Source organism: Camelus dromedarius, chromosome 11 (assembly GCF_036321535.1).
Source record: "Camelus dromedarius isolate mCamDro1 chromosome 11, mCamDro1.pat, whole genome shotgun sequence".
Classification (NCBI taxonomy): domain Eukaryota; kingdom Metazoa; phylum Chordata; class Mammalia; order Artiodactyla; family Camelidae; genus Camelus; species Camelus dromedarius.
In genome coordinates, this window is record NC_087446.1 from 52,774,916 (window position 1) to 52,802,336 (window position 27,421).

The window sequence follows — 27,421 nt, forward strand, 5'->3', positions numbered from 1 at the left end:
TATGCTTTATGATTACAGTTATAGAGAGAAATAGAATCCAGGCTGCATTTTTTTCCTTCTGATCTTTAAAAAAACAAAACAAAACATTTCCATCAGCCGTAAAAGAATTGTGGCCCTTGGCACTGTACCTACTGCTCCAACTGGATGTCAATCCTATTAAGATTTTGAACAACAACAAAAAAATATGATTGGGAAACTGAAGAGAGAAGAGAAGGTTTAGATTTGTGCTAGAACTTGTGCTAGAAATTTTAGAATTTCTAAAGGATAGGAAGGACAGAGTGAAATCTAAATACTGTGAAGGTAGAGGTAAGCCAGAGATACTCATTTTCCCAGTAAATGCCTATGGAAGAAGAATGGGATTCTCTGAAGTATGTGAAGACTGGGACCCAAGATCAGTGACCACAAAACAGGATGAAAACACTGAGATACAGTTAGGGCAGCTTTGAGATGTCTGAGCGCAGAGTCTAAGCAGAGCAGGGAAGGATGTGTGAGAAGAGGGGTGAAGCTCTGGAGGAGACAGACGCTCTCATCCCTCTTTCTATTTCACTCCAAAGAAAGGTCCTCCACAAATGGCCTTGAGGAACCACAGCACCATCACTGAGTTTATTCTCACTGGGCTGTCTGATGACCCCCACATCGAGGCTCTGCTCTTTGTGCTCTTCCTGGGGATCTACCTCCTGACCATGATGGGGAACCTGATGATGCTGCTGGTGATCAGGACTGACTCCCACCTCCACACGCCCATGTACTTCTTCTTAAGTAACCTCTCATTCCTAGACCTCTGCTTCTCTTCTGTCACTGTGCCCAAGCTACTGAAGGACCTCCTGTCTGAGAAGAAAACCATCCCTGTTGAGGGCTGCCTGACTCAAGTCTTCTTTGTGTTTATCACTGCAGGGACCGAAGCCTTTCTGCTCTCAGTGATGGCCTATGACCGCTATGTCGCCATCTGCCATCCACTGTTTTATAGCCAAGTGATGAGCAGCCAGTTCTGCATAAAGCTTGTACTGGCCTCCTGGGGTCTGGCCTCTTTCAATTCAGTCATCATTGTGCTTTTGGCTATTAACCTGGACTTTTGTGAGGCTCAAATCATACACCACTACACATGTGAACTGCCCTCCCTCTTCCCTCTGTCTTGCTCTGATATCTCTGTCAGTATTGACATCTTGATCTGCTTAATCTTACTGCATGGTTTTGGAACGTTCCTCCCAGTCTTCTTCTCTTATGTTCGCATTGTCTCCACCATCCTGAGCATCAGCTCCACTACAGGCAGAAGCAAGGCCTTCTCCACCTGCTCCTCCCATCTCATTGCGGTGATCCTGTTCTTTGGCTCAGGTTTTGTTCGCTATCTCATGCCTTCCTCTGGTTCCTCCCTGGATTTGCTCTCCTCCTTGCAGTATAGTGCGGTCACACCCATGCTGAACCCCCTCATCTACAGCCTCAAGAACATGGAGGTGAAGGCAGCTGTGAAAAGGGTGTGGGAGAAATACCTGCAATATTTTAGGTAGTGAACAAGGACACAGAATAAGAGCAAATGAGTTTGTGTTGCCAAGTGCTTGGACTTAAGGTAGAATTCTAGACCACTAACTTTAAGGGAGCCCTGTACCACCCTCTCCCTGGCTATCTTGAGAATGAAAAATAAAATACAAGAAATTATATCTTCTTTATGGCTGTAGATCTGTGCTCTATTTTTCCTCCTACTCTCTCACACCACCACCTCCACTTTCTTTCTGGAACTCAGACGTTTTGCATTTCCTGAATTAATCATTTATGTATCTTGTCACTCATTTTTTGTCTTATTGATTGACTTTGGTAAAGATTTTATTTAATTTGTTGTTCTCTGTGGTATTTAACTATTTTTATTTATTCTTTATAATGTTAAAGTTTTAAATACATATTTATAAGTTTAAACCTTAAGAACAAAATATGTTGGCACCTCCCATGAAAGATTATAGATTTATTTTACTTTAACAAACTCTCTCTTCTCTCTGCCACGTCCCTTCCTCCCTTTTTTTCTACCTTCTGTAATTTTTTTCCTGGTAATCTTCCACAAATTATTCTATTTACATTTTGTGACATTCAAATCAAGTATATTATGGATTTTAATTATAATTTCTATAGTCATTTGGGCTCATTCTAATTTGAGCTTATTTGATATTCACTGGTATTCCTTTAATAGCATGTTCCTCCGTTTTTTCTTTTCCACAGTAGAGCATAATGGTTAGATGCATAGTCTTACACGGCCAGTTGCCTGTATTCCTACCCTCACTGCCTGATAAGCTTTATGACGCTGGTAAATTACTTCATTTCTCTGTCTCAGTTTCCTAGCTGTAAAATTGGGGTAATAACAGTGCCTACGTTACAGAGGTATTGTGAGAATTAAATGAAATGAACACACAGAGCCCTGGAACACGAATACTCACCACCTGAGTGTTACTCATCAGTTATTCATGAGTTCTTTATTTCATTCTGCTTTTATTTTTTTGTAATGTGCACTTATCCAGATTTTTTTAAGAAATAGACATTATGAAATATTCTAAGACCTCGTATATCTGTGAACCTCTTTATTTTGACCTACATATGAATAAAAGGTGGCCTAATTGTAGAATTTGGGGATTCTTATCTTTTTACCTCTGTATAGATTATACGTTGTCATATTGTAGCTAATATTCTTCGGAAGAGTAAAGGTAGCAGGACATTTTTGTCACAAACAAAAGAAAGAAAACAAAATAGTGCCAAGAGAGCACAAAAACTTTTTTTTAAGTTTTAAAAATGATAACATCACAGAAAAATTCAAGAAGCACATATTATAACAATAACAGAAATATAAATTCATCAAATAAAAGGAAAAGACTTTAAGAGTGGGTCAAAAAAGTTACATGATATATATACACAATAAAGACTTCAAACAAAGTGACTCATGAAGGTTGACAGTTTTTTTAGTTGTTCAAAGATCTATTTATTTATTTATAATGGAGGTACTGGGGATTGAACCCAGGACCTCTTGCATGCTAAGCAAGCACTCAACCACTGAGCTATACCCTCTCCCACAAAAATATTTTAAAATAAATACAACTACAAAAATTTTTCATTTATTATGCAATATAAAAAGAGGTGAAACTGACATCAAAAACATAAAAGGGGAAAGTAGGAAAGGGTAGAGATTTTGCATGTAATTGAAGTTAAGTTGTTATCAGCCCAGATGAAACTCTTATGAGATGTCTAAGTTTCACAGTAACCACAAAGCAAAAACCTACAGTATATACACAAAAGTTAAAGAGAAGGGAATCAAAACGTTATCGATATAGAAAATCATCAGGTCACAAAAGAAGACAGCAAGAGAGGAGGAAAGAACAAAGAAACTACAAATAGCATTAGCAATTCCTTGCCTATCAATAATTACTCTGTATGTAAATGGATTGAATTCTCCAACAAGAGGCATAGAGTGGCAGAATGGATTTAAAAAAAAAAAGATAAATAAGTTCTGGAGATCTAATGAACAGCAATGTGAATATAGTTAATCATAGTGTGTTACATACTTGAGATTTACTAAGAGGGTGGTTCTTAACTGTTTTCACCACAGAAAAAAAAATGAGTGTGGGAAGAGACAGGAAATAGGAGAGAGAATCCCTTGCTCATCTCTGGCCCAATATATCGCTCTGTGTGTGGTATCAGTGGTTAGGGAAGAGAATTCGGTGAGCGTTTCAGAAGAGTCAGGCTTTTCTGCTTAACTCTGATTTCTTATACTAGATCCAACTCAAGTGGTTGGAATTAATTAATTTAGGTGTCAGTTCCCTCTACCCAGAAAGTATCCATCAACCCCCAAAAGGAAGGAGTACCATAGGGAGGCTAAGATAACATGATTAGCAATGGTGAGATTTCTCCTGTGTCCACCATTCCTAAGCCTTGGACTGGCCTCTGGTCCCATTCAGATTGGTCCCTAGAGAGTACATGAAAAAAGAACAAAGAGGTGGACTTGGGCAGGAAAATGTACATAGCTGAACAAACATGTCAAAAACCTGTTCTCTCCCCGACCATTGTAAAATTATTTGGAATCCAGAAAAATGGTAACCCTTTGAAAATTCTCCCACAAAATATGGTACAATGACCACAAACTAAAAATGGCAGGAAAAACTGTGTAGGTTTAAGTAGTGAGAGGTCACCCTGAGTTTCCCTTAGCCTTAGAATGACATAGGAAGGCAGTGACTGTACTAGTGGAACAAGGATATTTGCTTCAGTGAGCGAGCCAGCGACCTGCAAAGGGTCTAACGGCTGGAAAAAAGAAGTTGAATTAGAAGATGTGCCATGGACAGTCTTGCCAGTAACCGAATGTCACGATAGATTACCAGGGAGGGCCGTACATAAGCACCAGAGGTGGTGAGTTACATGTGGAGCAGGAGACAGCATAGGACCAAGCCAGGCCACCGTTAAAAAGTAGTCACCTCTGGAATCCTCATATACTGTTGGTAGGAATGTCAATTCTTACAGCCACTGTGGGAAACAGTATGGAAGTTTCCCAAAAAATTAAAACTAGAACTACCGTATGACCCAGCATTTCCACTCCTGGGTATATATCCGGAAAAAAATAACCACTAATTAGAAAAGACACCTGCACCCCAATGTTCATAGCAGCATTATTTACAATTGCCAAGACGTGGAATTAGCCTAAACTTTTTTACTAAAATAAGAGACATAGCTGCACGGTACTGATCCCTGATCAAGGTATGAAAGGTACTGGTTAATAGTGTTACTTTGTATCCATAGGTTCAAGGTGAGTTCTAAGGTAGTATATCCCAATGCATCAGCCTTGTTTATCGATAACAATGAGATTCATGATTTGCATCTGGTCTCAGTAAGACCTCACGGAAGCCTGTGCTGTTGGGGCTGGCTACTTAGCAAGAATGTGCCTATGTGATCAATAGCACATAAGATCAGTCTAGACTCCTTTTGGGCTCCCGGGCCCCAAAGTGTCCCATGCACCCATCAGTGATTCCAGATCTGTGAAAGAAGTGTCTCCTGGCCTGGCCTTGCAAAGAGAGGACATTTAGAGCTCGTGCTAGGTCTCTGGATGCCTTGCTAGGGGGCAGACTTTGGCTGTAAGGTTTATCCTTACTTGATGCTATTGCTATGTTGTATCTTTTTCCTGCAATAATCATAGATTTATAAGCATTGTTATTTGGGACCCTGTGAGTATCCCTTAATGATCAAACACTGTCTGACTGCTGCCATTAGTTCAGTTAGGATCAGAAACCCATCCACCCCCACCTCATCTGACTAAGGCATTATTTAAATAGAAAAAATATGATTCTGATAAAAGGGGTGAAAATGAGTCATTGATGCCAGACGGTTGCTGTGTCACCCTTGGTTTGAAGTAGCACATGCTCTGAAATCAGTTACTGATAGTAACACCTTCTAGTGGAATCTGAAAATGATAAAACCTAAGTCTTGAAGTCTAGCAAAATGGATGAGCAGGAAACTTCAAGCACACGGCAGTTCCTCTAAAATTCAGTTCCGTGGTTGCTGCACTCAATGTTCACAAAAATAAAAGCTCAGAATCTCCTTTGGTTGAGCTTCGCTCTCTCTGGCCAGGAAACGGAGTTCCAGCTGAGGGAACCTGGGCAACCGTACCCATAACTGGCTACACCTGCAAGACGAATTACAAATAAAAAGGTAATTCAAGTGGGACCAGCTGACGATGGAGGGCAAGAAGCCACGAAGGTAAGGGATTGCTGAGTGAAAGCACTGAGACATTTTGTCGTGTATTAAAAGCAGCTCCCTGATGAGCCCTTGTTGAAATGGCTACTGAGAATTTTAGGCCCAGGTTCAACGTCCCTGTCCTTGAATACTGTTGAGCAGAAGAGAACATTTACTTGCTCCTGAGGGAATGTTTGGGCTCACCTTGGCTCTTTAAATGGCTGCTACTACTGCAAGGATGCTTCATGGGGCAGCTGCTAGTTTACTAGATGGAATCAAGGGAGTGATCTGTCATAAACATTCGAGAAGTCTGAGCCCCCGATTCTGATGTGTTTCATGCACAAGTTGATGGTTTCTAATCAAGAGAAAGTGTTACAAAATTGAGATGTGTGGACCCTGCTCGGTCTCTAGCCTGGCCAAGGTTCTCTGCCTGGGTGGGAGGTGATTCTTTTTCTGTTCGGATTCAAGTAGACGAATAATGAAACTGAAGCTGAGATCAACACAGCACAAGCTTTATTCAGTGGCCAAAGAATGGGGAAGCAGGAACTAAGTTCACAAATCAACTTCTCGCCCACCTGGTGAGGGTGATTTAATTTTAAAGAGTAGAGATAAAGGGAGGAGGAGTGAGGCTAAGGATGAGGGGACATATGCATTAATCTCCTGGGGAAAGGGCAGGTCTTTTTCCAGGGAGTGGGTGCCACCACTTTTTTTGTATCCATATTTTGTTCCTTAATGTCCAGTCCTGGCCACTGGTAGTTGTGTCATATAATATGCTAATGCAGTAAAATCAACATATAATGAGACTCAGGGTCTGTTGGAGGTCAGATTCATCACCATCTTGGTCTCAGCTGGTTGTGTGTGTGTGTGTGTGTGTGTGTGTGTCTTCCTTTCTTATCTCTAGACACTTTAACTTGAAGATTTATGTTCACTCCTGCTAAACGTGGGGGGTTGGCAGGTTTTGAGCAAGGGCCTGGAGCAGCTCTAACAATAAAAGCACATGCTGGTAAGACCCTGCAGAGAGAGGACAACTGACTCCCTCCAGTCCTCTCTGGACTCCTTGCTGTGAGGCAGGCTTTGGCTGTGGTGTGTATCCTTATTTTAATGCTGTTGCTATGTTATATCTTTTTCATACAAATTATAGACTTATACGAATTGCCATTTTGGATCCTTTGAGTCTTTATCATTGGAAACATATCTAACTCTCCCCGTTAGTACAAAAAAAAAACCTCTTTCCCTCAGGGAGTTAGTTTATGGGAGCTAAACAGTCATAGGAAGGGAGGAGCCAGGATATATAGGCGTTTTGCAAGAACAAACCAGGTTGTTGAACATCCAAAGATTTCTGCTAATTAAAGAAAAAATACATATCTCAAATTAGTGAACTTAGCACAAGTTAGTGTTTTAGTTTTCTGCAGGTAAATACCCAGAAGTGGAGTTGCTGGACCATATGATAGTTCTGTTTTTATATTTTTGAGAAATATGCATCCAGGTTTCCATAGTGCCTGAACCAATCTGTGTTCCCAAGGGGATTCCCTTTTGTCCACATCCTGGCCAATACTTGTTATCTTTTTGATAATGGCCATTTTAACATGTGGGAGGTAATATTTCGTGATTTTAATTTGCATTTCCTAATGATTAGTGATGTTGATCATCTTTTCATGTACCTCTTGGCTATGTGTATGTTTTCTTTGAAAAATTGTCTCTTCACATCTTCTGTCCATTTTTTAATCAGGTTTTTTCATTGTTTTTTGTTCATCTGTTTGTTTTGCTATTTAGTTGTATGAATTCTTTACATATTTTGGATATTAACCCCTTATCAGATATATAATTTGCAAATATTTTCTCCCATTCTGTAGGTTGCCTTTTCATTTTGTTGATGATTTCTAGAAGCCCTGTCTTTAAGACTGGGCATAAAGTAACCTTGCCAACTACACCCCTACTGTTTAATTTTGTTGTTATTGTTGCTGCATTATAGTATTGTCATCTACATAAGAAAATCATTATTATCACCCTGTTACCTGATGGTATAATCATTACTTAGAAAACCCAACAAAATTAACCTCTGGAACCAAAAAGCAAGTTTAGTTACAAGATCAAATTACCAAAATCAATAGAATGTATTTACACCAAAAATAACCAATTAAAAAATAAAATCAACAATAAAATACTATTAACAAAAGCAACAAAAGTTATTAAGTTTCTAGTATTTAACCTAATGTAGAATACCGAAGACTTTCTATGGAGAAAAACGTTCATATTCTAATAAAAGACATTGAAAATTCTTTGACTAAATGGAGAAACACTCCATGCTTTGGATGGGATCATTAACTACTAAAAATATTTCAGATTTTCTTCCATTTTAACCTATAACCTTAACATGAAACCAATTAAAATTCCTATTAGATTGTTTAAGAATCTCAATAAACTTACTCTAATATTCATATGGAAGAATAAAGATTTGTGAATATCTAAGTCAATCTCTTAAAAAGAAAAGAAAGAAGGGAAGATAACTGCCTTCCTAGATATTAGGCAATATTACAAGGACACAGTAAGAAAAAGAGTGAGGTGGACAAACAAACCAATGACAGCCCAGTGAGAAATTTACGTATGTATAGGAAATTAACATTTGCTCAAGTTGCCACAAAAATCAATGGGAAATATGTAGATTATATAAAGGGAAAGCTGATATTATATGAAGAAATTCAAATTGGATCCCTATCTAACACTACCTCTGCATTTATACAGTAAACCTAAATGTCAAAGATAAAGCTATAAAGTTAGTATAAGAAAAAGTAGAATATCTTTGTGAGTTAGCATGGCAAAGGACTTCTCAGACTAAATGTTAACAGCACAAACCATAAGGCAAAAAATAATAATAATTTTGGATACATCAATTTAAAAGGTTAGGGGCAATGAGGAACACCCCGGACAAAGATAATAGAAACATGATAGAAGAGATTTGTAGTATGTAAAACTGACAAGAGATCAGTTCTAGACTATACAAGCAAGTCCTTCAAAACAACAAGGAAGGAAAACCCAGTAGGGAAAACAAAGTATATGAAACAGTATATTCCTTCTGTAAGAGGGAAACGCATATGACTAAAGAATGTATGAAGAGATGATTAAACTCATTAGCAATTAAAATAGCAAGGAGAAGGCACTTCACATCTGATAGACTACCAAATATCAGTTGGTTGGCTAGTGTTTAGTGATAGAGAAACACTCAAGCATTACAGTGAAAGCTGGTGCAACCACAGCAGTGCAGGATCAATACTTGATCAAATTATGTCTATTGTCTACTATGACTCAGGTATTGTTCAACTGGCTAAAATTCTCTAATTACTATTATGTAAGTTCCTAAGGAAACAGGTATTAAGTGTTTATTGCAGACAACCCCCTCCAACTTTCAACGTTCCACACTCCCCACCTAGAACTTTCTCGGCTTCCTTTTCTCCCTCCCCGCCTCCTCCCCACCAAGTATAGCATCCAACGAGTGGCCTGAGCAGGCAGCAGAGTTTTCTAAGAAATAATTTCACCAAGATGTCCAGTGATAGGCAGATGTCTGAGAATGAGAGCCCCAGACCAACAGTGGTAATTCAGATGTGGATGGTCAAGACCCAGCCACTCCAAAGCCTAAGGAATAAGCAAGAAAACTTTCTGCCTCCCAGCTGAAGAAAAGCACCAAACTCTCTAGCAAAACCACTGCTAAATTATCCACCAGTGCTCAAAGAATTCAGGAGGAGCTAGATGAAGTAAGCCTGGATTCTCCCCACCTAACTGCAATGCTGGCCAAGGGAGAACATTTATGAATCGAGATTGACTACACTTAGTCCACCACGTTCTGTATATGAAGGTTGTGTGTTTTTTTCTGTATATCACAATTTCATCTTATTGTCCACACCAAAGTTTACTTTCTGCAACAGAATCTATCACTGCAACATTAACAGTCTGGGAGTCATCCATCTGGACATCCTTAAGGACAACTGGAGTACCTCTGACTATTTCAAAGGTTTTGCTGTCAGTTTGTTCTCTTTTGACAGACTGCAACCCTGTGGATCCTCTGCTTGGATGCAAAGCCATTCTGTATTTGATCAACAGAGCAGAAAATGACAGGATAGCTGGACAGTGGAGCAAGAGATATACAACACAATTCATGTAATTTGTATACAATATAAAGGAGCAGAAGGCATCTTCTCACTATGCTGCAAATCTTTTTTTATTTAATTCTTATTTTTTGTTGAAGTGCAGTTGATTTACAATTTTAGTTTCATGTGTACAGTGAAGTGACTTAGTTACACATATACATAAGCATTTTTTTCAGAGTCTTTTCCTTTACAGCTCATTACAGGAAATTGAGTATAGTTCCCTGTGCTATACAGTAGGTCCTTGTTGTTTATCTGTTTTATACATGGTACTGTGTATCTGTTAATCTCAAACTCCTAATCTATCCCTCTCCCCACTCTCCCCACTGGTAACAACAGTTTGTTTTCTGTGTCCATGAGTCTATTTCTGGTTTGCAAATAAAATCTGTATTTTTTTTAGATTCCACATATACGCAGCATCATATGATATGTGTCTTTCTCTGTCTGACTTACTTCACTTAATATGATAATCCCTAAGTCCATCCATGGTGCTACAAATGGCATTATGTCACTTTTTTTATATATAGTGTATATATCACATCTTCTTTGTCCATTCATCTGTCGATGGACATTTAGGTTGTTTCCATGTCTTGGCTATTAAAAATAGTGCTTCTATGAACACCGGGGTGCAGGTATCTTTTTGAATTAGAGTTCCCTCTGGATATTCACCCAGGAGTGGGATTGCTGGATCATAGGGTAGGTCTGTTTTTAGTTTTTTAAGGAAGCTCCAGACTGTTTTCCATAGTTGCTGCACCAATTTACATTCCCACCAATAGTGTAGAAGGATTCCTTTTTCTCCACACCCTCTCCAGCGCTTATTATTTGTAGACTTTTTCATGATGGCCATTCTGACTGGTGTGAGGGGATACCTCATCATAGTTTTGATTTGCAGTTCTCTAACAATTAGCAATATTGTATGCTGCAAATCTTTATAGCCTTTACAGTACCAACTTCTGTGCATATGTTACACTGCTTCTACTGTCTGCTTTTGTCCTTTGGAGATTGGGTGACTCCCCAAAAATGTAAATGCTATCAAGAGTAGAGCTTTGTAGCTGTGGATTACTGATGTTTAAAACATCTACTTAAATGCAAGTCTTATTTCTTTGGTATATCAAAATGTATTTTATGATGTATGAAAAATTATGGTCCTGAAGTCTATGAAATATTATAGCTTATTTGAGCCTAATTCATTATCCATATGAAGTTATAAACATAACCATAGATGACTAGGAATTATGTAATTTATATTAAACACAGATCTATTTCTGAGTATGTAATTCATGCTTTTGCAAAAAAAAAGTTTTACTTTTCACCTTTTCCAGTTTGTAATGAGATTTCCTTTTACCCCTTGTAACAGAGAACACCTGATGTATCCTCTCAAACATAATAGACATGCTTCTGAAGGCATGGAAAAAAACATGTTTCTTGCAACATTATTTTTGGTGGTGGGAAGTTGGAGACAACTGGGGTTAGGAAATCTGTCTTAGGAAGACAAAGGCTAAGCTGTTATAGAAGAGATTCCCAAAATAAAGTGAATCAAATACAATAAAAGATTATTTTTCTCTTAAGTCCAGAGATATATGGATGGTCCAGAGTGAAAGGACCAAGCTCCTTCTGTATTGTTGCTTTGTTAACTCCTAGGAATTTATTCAATCAACCACCATTCAATCCTCTTCCACGGCAAAGACTGATAATTGCTCTTCAATATCTATCCTTCCCTTGTACCTTTCAGTAGCAGAACATTCCCATGTTTCAGACTCTTGACTGTTCACGTAAGGTAGAGACCACATCTTTCAGCCCCATGTGGTCAGAGCTGGGTAACAGTCAATGAGTTGGTAACTGTTGAAGCTGAGTGATGGATACGGAAGAATTATTACACTATTCTTTCTACTTCTGTATATGCTTAAAATTTTCCATAATGAAAAGTTTTTACCGCAATTAAAATTTTATTTTAAAGTTTTTAATGTATTTGGATTTTTTGAATTGCAACACATCAAAGAATTAATTTTGTGTGACATAGTAAATTATTATTTTTATCATTAAAATATTTTCAATGTATTTTTCAGTTTTAAAATGCATTCAATATCTTTTTTTTTATTTTCTATCGTTTATCATTATCTTTTTATAATTATAAATATTTAAAATATAACCAAATGAGAAGGAAAGGAAGGAGGGAGAGAGGAAGGGTGAGAATTTGAAGATTTAGAACTAAGAAACCTTAGAACTCTACATTTTTATCTTTAGAAATTATTGGCCACGCTAGGGCACCTCCTGTATGATGCAACCCACTAAAACAAGATGATACAGGGGAGGAATGGTTGGCCCTGGAGAACTCATTCAGCTCAGAGCAGGCCTCCTGCTTAAGGGCCTCTCCAGGGGCCTCCAGCACTCTCCAAGGTCTAGAGCTCAGATCAAGTCCCTCTGGCCATTGTTATTTGGGAAACAAAGTCAAGAAGGCTTCCCTTCGACATAAAGACTAGAGGGATATTTCCTCGCTCAGAAGTTCCACCCCTGCGTCTTCTAAAGGAAGGACAAAGTTGAGGGAAGCTCACAGAGCCCTAGCCATATCTGTGGCCTTTCCTCCAGAGTTGGAAAGTGAGCCATTGAGCATCCTCCACTGACTGTCTCTTGTTGGCCTAGGGAGCCCAGTGAAGACACATCATCTCATGCAAATCCATCTCCTAAAACTATCCAGTCTGGGAACCCATGAGTGTGCAAGCCATGAATAGAGATCAGATCCTCATTTATCATTCTCCTGAGTTACCCTTCATGGGGTGAGGAGTAAACATTGCACCTTCCTCCGCTCTACGCTAAACCCTTTAACTGTCCATTTTACTAAGTGTTCTAGGCGTTCTTTTAGCTCTCCTCTTTTTTCCCCTTACCATCCCTGTGATGCATAGAAGGTGGTCCAAATTTGACTTGGCTTTATCCAAATCCCCTGGTACCAACTCAGAGAATAGCACAGCCTTCAAAGGGTCTCAGGTTAAGTCCTGAGATTACAGCATGAACAGTGGGCGTTGTAAACTCACAAGAACCCTGGGATGGTGAGCCCTTAGGATAACTGATGTGCACAGCCCTCATCTCCCGTCTGAGGGCTTCCTCCCGCCTGGTGTCCGTGGAACCAGCATACTCATGTGCCACTTCTGCCTGGGTTGACACAGAAAGGGAGAAGAGGTTTCCATTTAGGTCCAGGGATACTCAAGGAAGACTGTCTCCCAATCTTTAGAATTTCTAAGCTGGACCAGACTTCAGAAACCATCCAGTATTCCCAGATTTTTTAAAATGAGAAACTCAGGTGACTTATTCATGAACGTACAGTGACAGAGAAAGTTCTTGCACCATCATCAGGTGTCGCAATACCTCTACCTCTATTCAAACAAGCATCAAGGTCTGTCAACCAGATGATTGGCCAAAATGTTTATTGTTTACTCACTCTGCCAGTGAGCCTTCCTGTGGTTTGAACTCAGTTCCTTTTGGAGCTGGAGAACAGCACTTCTCAGGGCTCTGGAGTCGGCTTCCAACTCCCTTTCCTTCTCCAGTGTGAATAGTCTCTGTTCTCCTCTCCTTCCTTTCTAGGTTTGATTCTCTACACTCTTCCTTCCCACCTTCTCCACCTTGGCCAATAGATTATTGCCCTGAGCTGGAAAGAGTTGATGAGAGCTGACATGGCCGGGTTGCCTCCGCTACATAATCTGTCCTGGGTCAGCCCCGAAGCTTTGTTCATAGTGCCTCATCCCCAGCCATGCTCCGAGACCCATAACGCATTTGCGCATTCTTTTCTGTTCTTGTCCCTCTGAAGGGAAACGAATGCTCCATGGAAGCTGGCAACGTAACCACAGTCACTGCGTTTATTCTCCTGGGACTATCCAACAACCCTCAGACCCAGGTAGCACTGTTTGTATTATTTCTGGGGATCTACCTCCTGACCCTCACGGGGAACCTGCTGATGCTGCTGGTGATCAGTACTGACTCCCACCTCCACACCCCCATGTACTTCTTCCTCTGTCACCTCTCCTTCCTGGATGCTTCCTACTCCTCAATCATTGTGCCTAAACTGCTGGAGAACCTTCTTTCCAAGTGGAAGACTATATCCCTCCTTAAGTGTTTCACCCAGATCTCCTTGGTGATCTTTTCTGGGGCCACTGAAGCTTGTCTCCTTTCAGTCATGGCCTATGACCGGTTCCAGGCTGTGTGCCACCCGCTGTTGTATGTGGTGGCTATGAATAGGAAAGTGTGTACCAGCCTGGTGGCAGCATCCTGGGCCATTGGAATGGGGACCGGACTGGTTAACACCATCCTCCTGGCCCAGCATCACTTCTGTGGCCCCAACCTCATCCGCAGTTTTGCCTGCGAGCTTCCCCCTGTGCTACTGTTGGCCTGTTCTGACCCTTCCATTAGCATTGCCTCCATCCTGACCACCATGGTGGTCCTGGGCCTTGGCACCCTTGTCCTGTTGCTGGGTTCCTACAACCGTATCATCATGACAGCTCTGGGCATCAACTCTGCCACGGGTCGGAGCAAGATCTTCTCTACCTGCTCATCTCATTTTCTCGTGGTCACCATCTTTTATGGATCGGGTATGTCACTACTATACCTCCTGAGTGGAAATGTAGGCATTTCTCACTCTAAAGTAGCCTCGGTCTGTAGAACAGAGCATTGCAAAGTAGTAGGAAAAGAACTGTATGGAATTCAGAAGGCCTGGGTTCTAGCTCTGGCTCTGCTGTGGACTAGATGTGTGAATTAGAAAAATAAAATCCATTTTCTTTCCTCAGTTGTCTAACTCTGAAAATAAGCTTATACAAGAACTAAAGATTTTCCTACTTCCATTAACCTATGATTTGGGAGTTCTCATAAGGAAATCAGAGAGCCTTTGGTGGAGTTTTATTCAGTGCTAGACAAAAATCAAAACATATCATCCTTGAAATAGATGCCTCTTTTCCTTCCTCCTGGAAGGTGATGTTTCCAGGCTTATTTGTTCTGTAACTTTTCTTTAGGTACCTACTATACGACAGCTGCTTTATACAAACAAGCTCAATTTTAGTATGTAGCACAATTTAAGAGAAATATTATTAACCCCATTGTCAGGTAAGAAATCTCAGTTTCAGGGGTAACCAGGTACTTTCTCAAAGCTCCCGAACAAGCCAGTAATGCAGCTGTAATAGAAACCAAATCTCACTGACTTCGCATCTCATGCTCTTTCCTACCATGTTTCTCTCAGACATAAACAGCTCCAGCTGACGAGTCTTCACTTACCAGGAGATAGAATGGGTAACAGTCTGTGCTCTCTACTAGTGAACTAACTAGAGATGGATTTGCACAAAGTGCTCTATGTTTTTCTCACCTACTTGTTACTTGGAGAGAAGTCAGGGGTGGAAAAAGATAAGGAATGGTCCAGGAGAGCTCACTTGAGGCTGTCTTTTAACCAAGCACACCAGAACCCACAAAGAACATTCCAATGATGATGGCACCGTCTCACACACACACACACACACACACACACACACACACAAATTAATGCCTCTTTGGGAAATACTCCCAGTGACACTTAACAAGATGTTTCCAAAAATGGAATCTTATTATTTTGGATTCATGTCTCATGCTAAACACATTTTTATCTTTCATTTTATTTTCCAAGCTTGGCTTCTTTTCAAAGCCAAGGGGAAAAAAATGCACCTAAAAGAACAAATGTCTGTTCCACTAAGCACCGTAAACATAATGTGCTGTGATTATGGGGTAATTCCCAGACCATAAACATTAGGAAAAATGATAGCATTCTTAGACTAGTGTACAGTTTTGTAAGAAACAGTCATCAATAAATGAGAACATATAGTTGTATATATAGAAAAAAGAAGAGAAAAATGTCTTCGTATGATCATCATCACTATTAAGGAAAGATGCTTTGAAAAGTATGAAGTTCCCCAGAAATGCATGAGATCATTTTTAGCTCTAATTTATCCTGCAGCACTTGATATGCTGCAGAACTAACTCCCTTTTTCCTCGGGGCAGCTCCTATAACGTTCTGCACAAGATCGCTCATATATGAAGGCGTCTACAGGCAGATATGACTGACTTCTCACCGATAATTCAGTCATTGCTAGACGCTTCTACCAGTGACGGTTGACTCAGCTCAGAGGACCCTCTTTGCAGAGTCTCCGGGATGGGATGGACCGTGTCTGCCAATAGCATTGTGTCCATTGTCCTGAGCTCAGTTCACTCGTTTGTGCAATTCCCTTCAAGGTACATGACTCCAGCTTCCGGCTCAGCCCTGGAGCAAGTGCTGTCCGTGCAGTACAGTGTGGTGACCCCGCTGCTAAACCCCCTCATCTACAGTCTGAAGAACCAGGAGGTGAAGGCAGCTCTGAGGAGAATGCTGGCCAGGAAGCCCAGGCTCACCTTCTAAGCCAGGCTCCACTGCCTCCTCATAACTGGAGGAAAAGTTGTGGGAAGAGGAGACAGAAACAGCTATCATCGCTAAGCTATCTCAGCGTTCATTTTTTTCCAAAACAGAAGCCTTAGTTCCTCTGACACCAGTGCCCTCCTCCAGTCAAGCAAGATGGGAGAACCTCCACAGAACTGAAGGCACCATCCATGGGGGCCCAGTTACCACACAAGAAAATCCTCAAAAAATCAATATGGAAGAGCTTCAAAAAACTGAAAGTTGAAACATCACATGATCCAGCAATTCCACTTCTGGAATTGAAAAGGAAATGAGAATGCTGACTCAAAAAGTTATCTGCTATGGAGGACAAACTAGTCGTTACCAGTGGGGAGAGGGAAGGGAGAGGTCCAAACTATTAGGTATAAAATAAGCTACAAGGATATATTGTACAACACAGGGAATATAGCCAATATTTTATAATAGCTATAAAAGGAGTATAACCTTTAAAAATTGTGCATCATTGTATTGTACACCTGTAACTTAAATAATATTTTACCACAACTATACTTCAATAGGGAAAAGATATTTGTATCCCAGTGTTCATAACAGCAATATTTACAATAGCCAAGATGTGAAGAGAACCTAAATGTTCATCAATGGATGAGTAGATAAAGAAGGTATGCTGTGTATATATCCAATGGAATATTATTCAGCCATATAAAATAAGGAAATTCTGCCATTTGTGACAACATGGCTGGACCCTGAAGGCATTATGCCAAGTGAAATAAATCAGACAAAGAAAGACAAATACTGGATGCTCTCAGTTATATGCAGACCCTAAAAACAAACAAGCTCATAGAAAAAAAGATCAGACATATAGTTACCAGAGGCAAACAGTGGGAGGAGGGGGGTTTGGAGAAAGGTGGTCAAAGGTACAAATTTCCAGTGTAAGATAAGTAAGTCCTAGGGATGTAATGTACAACACCGGTGACTATAGTTAACACTGCTGTGTGCTATATGGGAAAGTTGTTAACAGAGTAAATCTCAAGGGTTCTTATCACAAGGAGAAAATTTTTTTCCTTTTTTCTTCTCTTTATGTTGTATGTATATGAGATGATGAATATTAGCTGAACCTACTGCAATACTCCCTTCACAATATATGTAAATCAAACCATCATGCTCTACGGCTTCAATGTATACAGTAATGTGTGTCTGTCTCTCAATAAAACTGAGGAAAAGAAGAAAAGTAATGACTAATCCTCACAGCTTCACTGGCCATTTCTACAGCTATTGATGTTTCCTCTCTTTTTCTGTCCTTTCTACCCCTCCCCTTCTGCCTCTCCCTCTCTCTTTTACTTTTGTCTGTGCACAAAGTGTAAATCAACCCATCTGACCACTAGCAAATATCCCCCTGCATTCTGGAGAGTCCCATCTTCGTACTAAGACTCAACTCCTCCTTTGTTCTCATCCCCAAAAAATTCCCTGGCAAGATCTATAGCTCCAGTAACAGAGAAAGAAATGAAATGAAGTAAGTGTGTCACCTCCTTTCTTTGTTCGTAACAAGAAACACCTAAAGTAGAACATAGCAAATAGTAAATCTTTAATAACTATTTCTTGACCAATTAAGGAGTAAATGAAGGAATGAATGATGGATCTGTCTGAAGAGTCCTTTCTCTTGCATGAACTTAGGATACAGGAGGGAGTATCCTCTCTAAAGTGCAAATCTTGAGAGCAAATCCCCTGTCTGGCAGCATCTGTATCTCCTATGTCTAGCATGGTTCTGTCACTTAATAGGCTCTCCATCAGTGTGAAAAAATGAACAAATGATAGAGAAGAGGGAGTAAAAAAAGGAACATTTATTGTATCCAGTAAAATTCCTGCCTGCACAACAATATGGATGTCAGAGGAAAGTAGCGTGGAGGAGAGATCGGGAGAGAAAGAGAGAAAAAGGGTCCACATTTTGGGAGACCGCCTTGGGTCCTCCTCACAGAGCTTGGTCAAATGCACGCACTCTGAAGGCCCCTGCCCTGAGCCTCCTCACCACCCGCCCTAGCCTGGGACACTTAGACCCCTGCCTGGCTCCAGACTTGTTCCACGCCTAGAGGAAGGGGAGGGAGCTGGAGAAAGCAGAACAAATACTCAGCTGCCATCCCCACCTCCCTTTCAGCTCCCAAGAGAGTTCTCAGGAAGAGAACAGTAGTTTCCTGTCCTGTTTCTACCCAAAGGCCAGGCGGTCTGCCTCAGTCGAGATTACTTCTGTGCCAACTCCCTGGCTTCTATCTCTTCTTGATCCTTTGACCTTCAGGCTAAGATCCTCTTTGCAATTGTTAGTTTCCTTCAGCAAAGCCCTCTAAAAATTATGGCCTCATATATGGTACACCCACGTGTGAAATTTCCAAGATCAGGATATTTCTCTGTAGAGTGAAGTCCAGAGCTATGGAGCTGAGCAAAAATGGTCCCAGCTTTAGTTGCATTTCTGCTCTGGCCACTTGGTGGCGCTGGTCTCATGTTTTCCAAGGCATATGCCTTCCTGAGTGTATTACTGAGGCAGAGTAATAAGTAGACGTGTGAGATCAGTGGGAGGAATGGCCATCCAACCCTGCCCTCCCACACACACCCCTACCCCGGGCTTACTCCTAAAACCCTGGAGACTTTAGGAAAAGGCTTTGTCCCATGATCAGGAAGGGAATAGCATGCAATACCCTGGGAGATGTGTCACGTGTTTAAATTCCCACTAAAATCATATGATGATTACCAAGTTATTTCCTGAGAATTTGTTTTCATTAAGTATTGGAGAGGCCATGCCTCCCTTGCCTGGCCCTGTAAGACCCAAACGAGGCCTCAGGGGCTTCATTTGGGAGCTGCTGGTCTCTGAGCGGAGAGAAATATGGTCTGACTGCCTAAAGCCCCAGCGGGTATAGGGAATTGGAAGATAACTCCGCTAATTCAGAAGTGGGATCATTTAAATTGGAATCTTCGAATGCTGGATTGTCAAAACAGGAAGAGAGCTCAGAAAAACAACCTAGACCAAAACCCTCATTTAAAGATGAGAAAATTGAGCCACAGAGGAAGGAGATGACTTGCCCAGGTTTGGACCATCACTGAGAAGCCGAAACAGACTTCAGGACTCAAATCTCCTGTTTCTCCTTCTATCACATTTCTCTTAATCAAATTAGAATAAATAAAGTTCTGCAAACACCCTCCTTGCAGACCAGCGAAGCAGCAAGGAAGAGTAATGGAGTGCAGGGTCCAAACCAAAGGGCCCCAGGTGTCCAGATTCTTCACTTGCTGAGCTCGCTGTAAGGGTCCTCTGTTCTTACCACTTGTTTTTAGAAAGCGTTCCTCTCATAGCTCCCATTTCCTGATCTCAGGGGTAAGGAAACCCCTCCACCCACTCAAGTCACACATTTCAGATCCTTGGAGCCCCTGCCCTTGCTGTCCTTTTCCCACCTCACATCTCCATCTGTCAAAATCCCACCAGTACTTTAAAACAAGCTGAAATGTTACTCCTGTCACACATCTTTCTTTGATCCCCTTTTTTCCCACAGCCCCTCATCAAATATAAATTATCTTTCCTCTTATGAACACTCAGGGCACATTTCTAACCTCTCTCATGATGCTTATGACACTATTTCTTGTATTATAATTATATATTAATGTTTATCTTATCTTTCCCACCAGTCCTTCAGGGAAGAGACACTTTACTTTTAGCCAATTTTGGATCTCATCCATAGTTCCTTGAATAAGTCAGGTGGTTTGTTGAATTGATACAGAAAGCAACCTCCATCCTAATGTTATAAGTTCAACCTATTTCGTCTTTAGTAGAAATGGAAAGTGGCTATGACCCATGGCTTCAGTGTCCACCCACTCATTCTATTTCCCCTAAATCCCCCCAGGAAGGAAATTCAGCCAGCCACTCAAAATCAGGCCCTTTATTCAGGACAGATGTGGAATCCATTGTTGTAGCAAAAACACTATCAGGGGTGCTGAGCAGAAGTCCAGTACACCAGTCACACATCCCTGGAGAATAGTCCTCATGTCCAGTGGTGTCACTACAGGGCCCAGGTCTCAGAGACAAACTAGCTTCAAGGGGTTAGAAAGAAGCAAAATGTGGTAGCCTTAGGGAAGAGGCGCTCTAGGAGGACAGAGAGGGCGGAAGCAGCAAAGACAGCAGGCATTCACCACTTCTCACATTGCCACTGCTCCAGCTTCTCAGAACAGAGTGGTTTATGGGCCAACCTGATCGTGAAAAAAGAGACAACACAAGTTGACTAACTGGATTGTAGCTCGAAATTCCATATACCTTTATTCCCAAGACGGCTGAGGTGGAAGAGTGAGTGAAAATTACAGAAAGATTGTCCTAGCCAGGTGGCACAGGACACTGAGCCACCTAATGGAGTAAGTCCATTTTTTAAACTCCAGGAAAATTGTAGGGCAGTGGTACAAAAGACTTGCTGTAGGGTCTAGGACTAAACAAGTAGAATTAGACGTCTGAGTCCAGGTAGAGGGAAGCCTGGACCTCAGTCCCCTATTAGGGAACCCTTGTTAGGACACTTGCTAAACAGGAGTGGAGTGAATGAGGCTTGAACATTGAAAACCTGAGTCTGTTTATTGAGTTTTGTTTTGAAGACTACATTCTAGATTAAATGACCAGGAAATAGAGATGGGTGGAATGGTGCTGGAACTAAAGGGGTGAGAAGAAGGAGGGGAAGGAAAAAGTAGAAAATAGAACTGGGACTCACCAGTAGTCAATTCCTTCCTTATCCAGGATCTTCTTGGCACACATTTTGTCGTCAGTGAGGTCATCATCCAGGAACTCTGGCAGGGGTTACAGGGAAAGGAAAGAGAGAGCTAAGTATTACCTAGAAAGGTAATGAGTTTCCCTCTTCTCTGGATCTAGTAGGTCTGGTCCTCTCTGAACTGGAAGCTTATGCCTGTTGCCTTTCTATACGAGAAAGCTAATACGGTAATGCCTGCCCCTTGGTAGGGGCTCCCTTCGCTTCTCTGGGGCCTCTCCAAAGGAATTATCAGTCTTATCAACTGACTTACTCTAAAAAGGTAAGGTCTCAGTTTTCAAGATTCCCAAACAACTCAGATCATCTATTCGTGAACTTCAAGGGACTGTCTGGGGATTTAGTGATAGGAAAAACTCTAACAGCCTCTTAGTCAGTATGGTCAATTCAAATCCCACAGTCACTGTGGAGTTCAAGGCAGTGAAGCCAGAAGTGTGCCTGACACCAAAAAGATTATCCCAGGAGTAGGCTCCAGCGGGGGGGAAACCCACAAGAACAGGGTGGAAGAGGTTACTCACTGTCACAGGAGATGTCGCAGATGTTCCTTGACTGAAGGTTCTCATTGTCTCTGCACCAAATTTTATTGTTGATCTGGAAGAGTCCATATTCTCTGTTGCCATTGTTAGAAACTACAGTTTCTGTGTCATAACCGCTCATGTGAAATATGATACAGATCCCTGAAGGAAAGATTAAAAGGAGGTATCACAAGGGTGTCCGTGCACAGCATAAAAGAGGAGCTGCATCCCCAGACAGAAAAAGGCTCCCCAGCCCATCTCCAAATATGGCAAACCACAGAACATCTTGATGAGACAGAGTTCCAAAAGGGATCAGACAATGGGAGAGAGGAAAGACAGGTGAACAAATGTAATAAAAGAGTAAACAGATAAGCAGAGAAGATAAGAGGATTATTAGGTAATTGAATTAAAAGTAGAGAAGCAAAGAGGAGGAAAAGAGGGTGGAAGAGAGAAGAGGATGAAATATGGAGCAAAGCAAGATACCAGCAAACTTACATTCAGCCAGAGTGATGCCTCCGTGGCCATTCATGTCTTTCAGCTCGTCGGACAGCTTACATTTTGTAAATTGTTTGGCCTGGATGGTAGGGAACAGGATGCCCACCAGGAGCAGAGAGACCAAGGACATCATTTTGGCTGCCCCCAAGATCCTGAAATGGAGACACCACACAGCTTCACCTCCTTTTATTCATGGAGAAATGCCCTGGCATCAAGCCCGACAACTAGGAAGAGGATGAAGAGAGACTGGTCAAGCCAACAAAGAAACACTGAGCCTGCCAGCTTCCTTCCATAACTTCACCCCATTTTTCCTTTCCCTCCTAGAATCTCTAGTCCATACCGGGTATATTTCCCTGTTCAGAGAGCGTTACAAGCATGATCCTGTTTCCCATTTGGCTTTGTCTATATCTTTGCTTCTTGTAGGGTTGGTTCTAGGAAGCAGGATGTCCCCAGCCTACTTCAGGAACAAAGGAAGCCTCAGGGGTAATATAAGTGAAGCAATCAGAAAATACAAAAAGGGTTCATGGCCAACTCCCCCTTCTCCTGAGAGACAAACAGAATATGGGAAAGGAGTGTATGTCATCACATGTCGCAGTCCCAGGATCAGAGCTGGCACTTGCCCAGTCAACCAGGCATGAATCAAAGCCCAGGAAGAGTCACTGGACATTTTGGTTCAGATATAGGGCAGAGGGCTCAGGAATAGGAATAGAATATGGCCACACAGACTATAAAAATCAGACATAACTTGGATCCAAAGACTTTCTACTTCACCAGAACAGAGAACTGGAAAAGTGTGCATGACAGGATCTATGAGCTATTATCAGGCTTCCCACCCGCAACCACCACTACCACTAACTAGCCAGTTACTACACTGTAAATCTAAAAACTAATAACTTGTAAAAGATTTTTTCATAAATAAACTTGTGGATAGCCTCAGAATTGGCCACAGAAGGTTCAAAAGAGAGTGACCCAAGCCAGTGGGAAGATCGGGCTTTAAGCACTTCAAGATTGGAGTAGTTTATCTCTAGAGCCTATAAGACAAGATTCCGGATCTGAGCTTTAAGATCAGTATCCTTGAGCAGTAGAGTTGAGATACTAGTGCTGAATGAGTCCTTCCACTTGGTAGCATCAAGCTTCGTGTTATGGTGCCAATAGCTGGTAGCTTCCTTCATGCCAGGGCTCATTCTCTCTGGCCCCAAACTTTAAACCTGATTTCTTATATTGCATTGGGTGTCCATCCCAACCAAAATGTCACCAGGAAAAGAGAATTGCTAACCTCAAGGGTGTTTAAAGGAAAGGGAAATAAGAATTACTCCGGTTCCTAGTCACCCCAAAAAAAGATTTTTGACAAGAGACAAAAAGCGTGATATAAACAAGATTTTTATTGGTGAAGTAAAAAAAGAACAGTGAAAGATAGGACACTCCTGAGAATTGGGAGCAGGCCAATCCAAGAGAGGATAAATGGCACTGTTCCTTTGTTTTTCCTGTTTTTATATCCTGGTTTCGTGATTGATTGATTGATTGATTGACAGCTCAGGTTCCCTGTGCTCTGGTTAATTGACAGCTCAGGTTCCTTGTGTTCTGGGTTGTTCCTTTCCCCTTCCTCTCCCCCTGCCCAGAGCTCACCTCTATGTAACTGCCTAACAAAAGGATTTAAGACTTCCAAACTGAAGGTATTCCAAACTGTTATAGCATACCACCCTTCAGAATCAGGGCAAACTCCTCTCAGTTTTACCCCATGTCCTATACCATGGATTACCAGTATATGCAGGTGTGGAGGATCATGGTGTGCCAAGAGAGATGAGCAGAGAGTCCTGATAACAAACAGATCCATATCCAGAAACAGCAAAAGTGCTGCCACTGCATTTCTGCTTCCTTCCACCCAGAGGCATTGGAGGAGCATGTGAAGGACAGGAAAAGGAATTCTATCACACCAAGCAAGTATGGTTGAAAATATGGCTGGGAGTGAGAAGATGACCTTGAACCCTGTGGGAGGGGGACAGATAAGAAAGCAAGTCCTGAGGATTAGTCTTTCCAACAGTGGAGTCTGGTATAAAATGTCTCCTGCCCCGGGCTGTTGACTAAGTACCTGTGATAGAATAAAATGGTGGGCCGGGACAGCGGGAATCACAGGGGCTTTCTTGTGCTTCCAGCCCAGTCAAGACTAATGGCAGCAGTCTGTTTGCCTATCATGTAGTTGTGTCCTTCCCTGAAGCAGTATCGAGGTCAGGAGTCACAGCTAAGTGCAAAAAGAAAATAATGTGCCTCAGGCAAGAGGAACCCATTATTTCCTAGAAATATTTATCAAATAGCATATCTGGGGGCATCTAGTACAGAAGATAGATGTCTAATGGGAACAATTACGACATTTGGAGAAAGATGTCCATTCTTGGAGGTGGACCAAAGAAGAACAACAATGATCTCAGCACTGAAAGAGGAAGTGTATGGAAAGACGGGACGAAGGAAAACGCCTGCCAAAAGCTCCCTTTCCAGAGAGGTAGGGGACTCTGCATGTGGGTCAGGATCTGAACTGAGGAAGTGAAGAGGCACTTACAACACACTGGATTTTTCAGAAATACACTACGAAGCTATGCTCATTCCCTCCAATGCTGTCTGTGGTAAAAAAAAAAAAAAAAAAAGAAAAGAAAAGAAAATCAGGATTTATCAAATCAGCTTTTTCAAACCAGTCCTCTCTGGCGGATTTCTAGAGGTTAAGGAATTAGAACCATCTGCCTCAAAGCACATTTGGCAGTAGTCATCCGAAACTGTAGATGAGTGGTGATTTACAGAGAGAGCCCGGGACTACCGTTTGGAAGGAACACCCCAAGAATCACAATAATACTGCTCTTTAGGGGAGGGTATAGCTCTGTGGTAGAGCGCACGCCTAGCATTCATGGGGTCCTGGGTTCAATCCCCAGTATCTCCATTAAAAAAAAAAAAAAAGTATACAAACCCAATTACCTCCCTGGCAAATAAACTAAACAATAAAAATAAAATATAAAAAAATAATAATATTGATCGTTACTTTTTTTATCGTTACTTTTTACAGTTAATATTCTCACCTTGTTCTGCTTCCTCCCATAATCCAGGTAAATTATCACTAAGTGGACAACAAAGCTAGATCTTGGACTTGTAACCTAAATTCAGACCAATTCTTAAATGAATTAGAGTTATTTAAAGCAAATAAAACTTAGGGAGGAAGTGCTTTTTATCGGTGCTTTGCTTTCCTTTGCTTTTTTTTTTTTCCCCTTGGTTGCTTTTGCAAAATCACCTAGCACCACGAATTTGCATTCCATATCTACACCAAAGGCCTGCTCACAATTTGTATGGGACTATTTTGAATTGTCATATTTGCATTACTATTTTTATAACTGCTTTCATGCTTAAATGAACTATTGATTGATTTTTGTGAACTGACAGTAGTATCAACAAAATGTGCAAATATACAAATGTAAATCATAACACAATTTGAAAATATACTAATGAAAACAAATTATACCTTTTAAACTGAATATTAGCTAAAACATTGATATGCATGTAATTATTAAGAATGTAAAGAAATTTCCATGCAAATCATAATAGATTTTTATTTTTAACTTATGAAATGTTTGTTTTAAAATGAACACATTATATAACACTTATTTTATATAATTTTACGTCAGCACCTTTGATAGAATCATACACCCTATTTTTTGTTAAGGTGGTACCTTTTTTCCTTTTCTTTTTGGATTGACTGCCCTCTCCCTCTCCTCATTTTCTCCTGCCACACATTGTAGCATTAACACATATTAATGGTCCACCATACATCCATCAATATTTTTATCAATTATTATATTTATATACATATGTATTGTTTTGCTAGTCATTTTTCAAAATTTTATCCATCTGAAATTCTATGTGGGTTCCCTCTTCTGCTCAACTTGTCGTATTTGTCTGTTCTAACACAAATACCTTATTGATTTCATTGCAGTGGATTTTTGATCTGTTTTAATACCTGGTATGACAAGTCTTCCTTGTTATTTTCTACTTTTTAGAAAACTAATCAAACTTTTTATTTTCAAAAAGAATTTAAACCTACATAAAGTAGTAAAAATATTGTAACTCACATATACCCTTCACACAGACCCACTGTCAACCATTTTGCCACATTTGTGGGTTCTCTCTCAAGTTTTTTTCCAGCTTTACTGAGATGTAGTTAACGTACAGCATTGTATAAGTTTAAGGTGTCCAACGTAATGATTTGGTACACATATGTATTGTGAAATGATTACCAAAATAAAGTCAGTTAACACCTCCATTCCTCACATAGTTACCACTTCTGTGTGTGTGTGTGTGGTGAGAAAGTTAAAGGTTTACTCCTGTAGCAACTTTCAAGTGTGTAATACAGTATTGTTAACTTTAATCACCATGCTGTATGTTGCTGTATGTTAGAGCCCCAGAACTTATTCATCTTATAACTGGAAGTCTGTACCCTTTGACAGATATCTCCCTATTTCCCCACTCCCTAATCCCTGGCAACCACTATTCTACTGTTTCTGTAAATTTAGTGTTTTTAGGTTCCACATAGGAATAAGCATACAGTAAGTGTCTTTCTGTCTGCCTTCTTTCATTTAGCATAATGCCATCAAGTTCCATCCATGTTGCAAGTGGCAAGATTTCCTTCCTTTTAAAGGCTGAATAGTAATCCAGAGGGTATATCAACATTATTTTTTATTGTAATAAGCTATGCAGCTTATATTCTGCAAACTTTCTTAAAATAGGATTCTTCAAGGATTTTTATCACTTCAAATCATACCATTTAAGTCCTTAATCCATTTTGAATTAATATTTTTGATTACTGTAAGATAGTCCAATTCACATTCTTTTGAATATAAATATCCAGTTTTTCCCAGCACAATTTATTAAAGACACTATCATTTCTCCATTGAGCAATCTTGACTCCCTTGTCAAAGATTAGTTCACTGTATATGCATAGGTTTATATTTGAGTCTTCTATTCTGTTCCATTGGTCTACGTGTCTGTTTTTATACTAGTACCATACTGTCTTGATTATTTTAGCCTTATAACATAGTTTGAAATAAGGAAGCGTGATTCCTCCAGCTTTGCTGTTTCTCAGAATTGCTTTGGCTATTTGGAGGCTTCTGTGATTCAACACAAATTTTAGCATTGTTTTGTCTATCTAAAGTAGACATTTTAGAAATAGACATTTTATGAAAAATGCCATTGAATATTGATAGAGATTGCATTGAATCTGCAGATGACTTCAGGTAGTATAGATTTTTTTTCAGGGTATGAACATTTTAATTTATTCTTTTATTGAAGAGCAGTTGACTTATAACATTATACTAGTTTCAGGTGTAAAACATAGTAATTGATATTTTATAGGTTATACTCCATTTAAAGTTATTA

General features: G+C 40.5%; 3 protein-coding genes across 4 annotated transcripts; 2 read left to right on the forward strand and 1 right to left on the reverse strand.

Annotated features, from left to right (window-relative positions):
• The first annotated feature begins 504 nt into the window (after positions 1-504).
• Positions 505-1,505, forward strand: LOC105103821 (olfactory receptor 8S1). Its single transcript, XM_010997488.2, has one exon. The coding sequence runs from the start codon at positions 570-572 to the stop codon at positions 1,503-1,505; it is 936 nt and encodes a 311-aa protein (XP_010995790.2). The 5' UTR covers positions 505-569.
• A 4,083-nt stretch (positions 1,506-5,588) lies between these two features.
• On the forward strand, positions 5,589-17,464 carry LOC105103819 (olfactory receptor 8S1). Of its 2 annotated transcripts, XM_031462225.2 has the most exons (3): positions 13,608-14,407; positions 14,936-14,945; positions 16,068-17,464. In XM_031462225.2, exons 1-3 carry the CDS (start codon positions 13,645-13,647, stop codon positions 16,228-16,230), a joined length of 936 nt encoding a protein of 311 aa, XP_031318085.1. In that variant the 5' UTR covers positions 13,608-13,644; the 3' UTR covers positions 16,231-17,464. The 2 variants fall into 2 exon arrangements, 1 of the variants encoding a protein (XP_031318085.1); XR_010383056.1 differs by lacking the exons at positions 13,608-14,407; positions 14,936-14,945 and adding an exon at positions 5,589-5,715 and having other exon boundaries at positions 16,068-16,161.
• A 2,923-nt stretch (positions 17,465-20,387) lies between these two features.
• On the reverse strand, positions 20,388-22,145 carry LALBA (lactalbumin alpha). Its single transcript, XM_010997486.3, has 4 exons — positions 22,013-22,145; positions 21,521-21,679; positions 20,952-21,027; positions 20,388-20,448 (listed from the first exon to the last, which is right to left on the reverse strand). The coding sequence occupies exons 1-4, from the start codon at positions 22,143-22,145 to the stop codon at positions 20,388-20,390; spliced, it is 429 nt and encodes a 142-aa protein (XP_010995788.1).
• Positions 22,146-27,421: the final 5,276 nt, after the last annotated feature.

Excerpts from the sequence above, each read along its gene's own strand:
- LOC105103821 (XM_010997488.2), top strand. The coding sequence starts at position 570 with ATGGCCTTGAGGAACCACAGCACCATCACTGAGTTTATTCTCACTGGG.
- LOC105103819 (XM_031462225.2), top strand. The coding sequence starts at position 13,645 with ATGGAAGCTGGCAACGTAACCACAGTCACTGCGTTTATTCTCCTGGGA.
- LALBA (XM_010997486.3), bottom strand. The coding sequence starts at position 22,145 with ATGATGTCCTTGGTCTCTCTGCTCCTGGTGGGCATCCTGTTCCCTACC. Across the intron at positions 21,680-22,012 it reads AGGCATCACTCTGGCTGAAT|GGATCTGTATCATATTTCAC; the intron begins GTAAGTTTGCTG and ends TCTTTCCTTCAG. Across the intron at positions 21,028-21,520 it reads CTGCGACATCTCCTGTGACA|AGTTCCTGGATGATGACCTC; the intron begins GTGAGTAACCTC and ends AACCCCTGCCAG.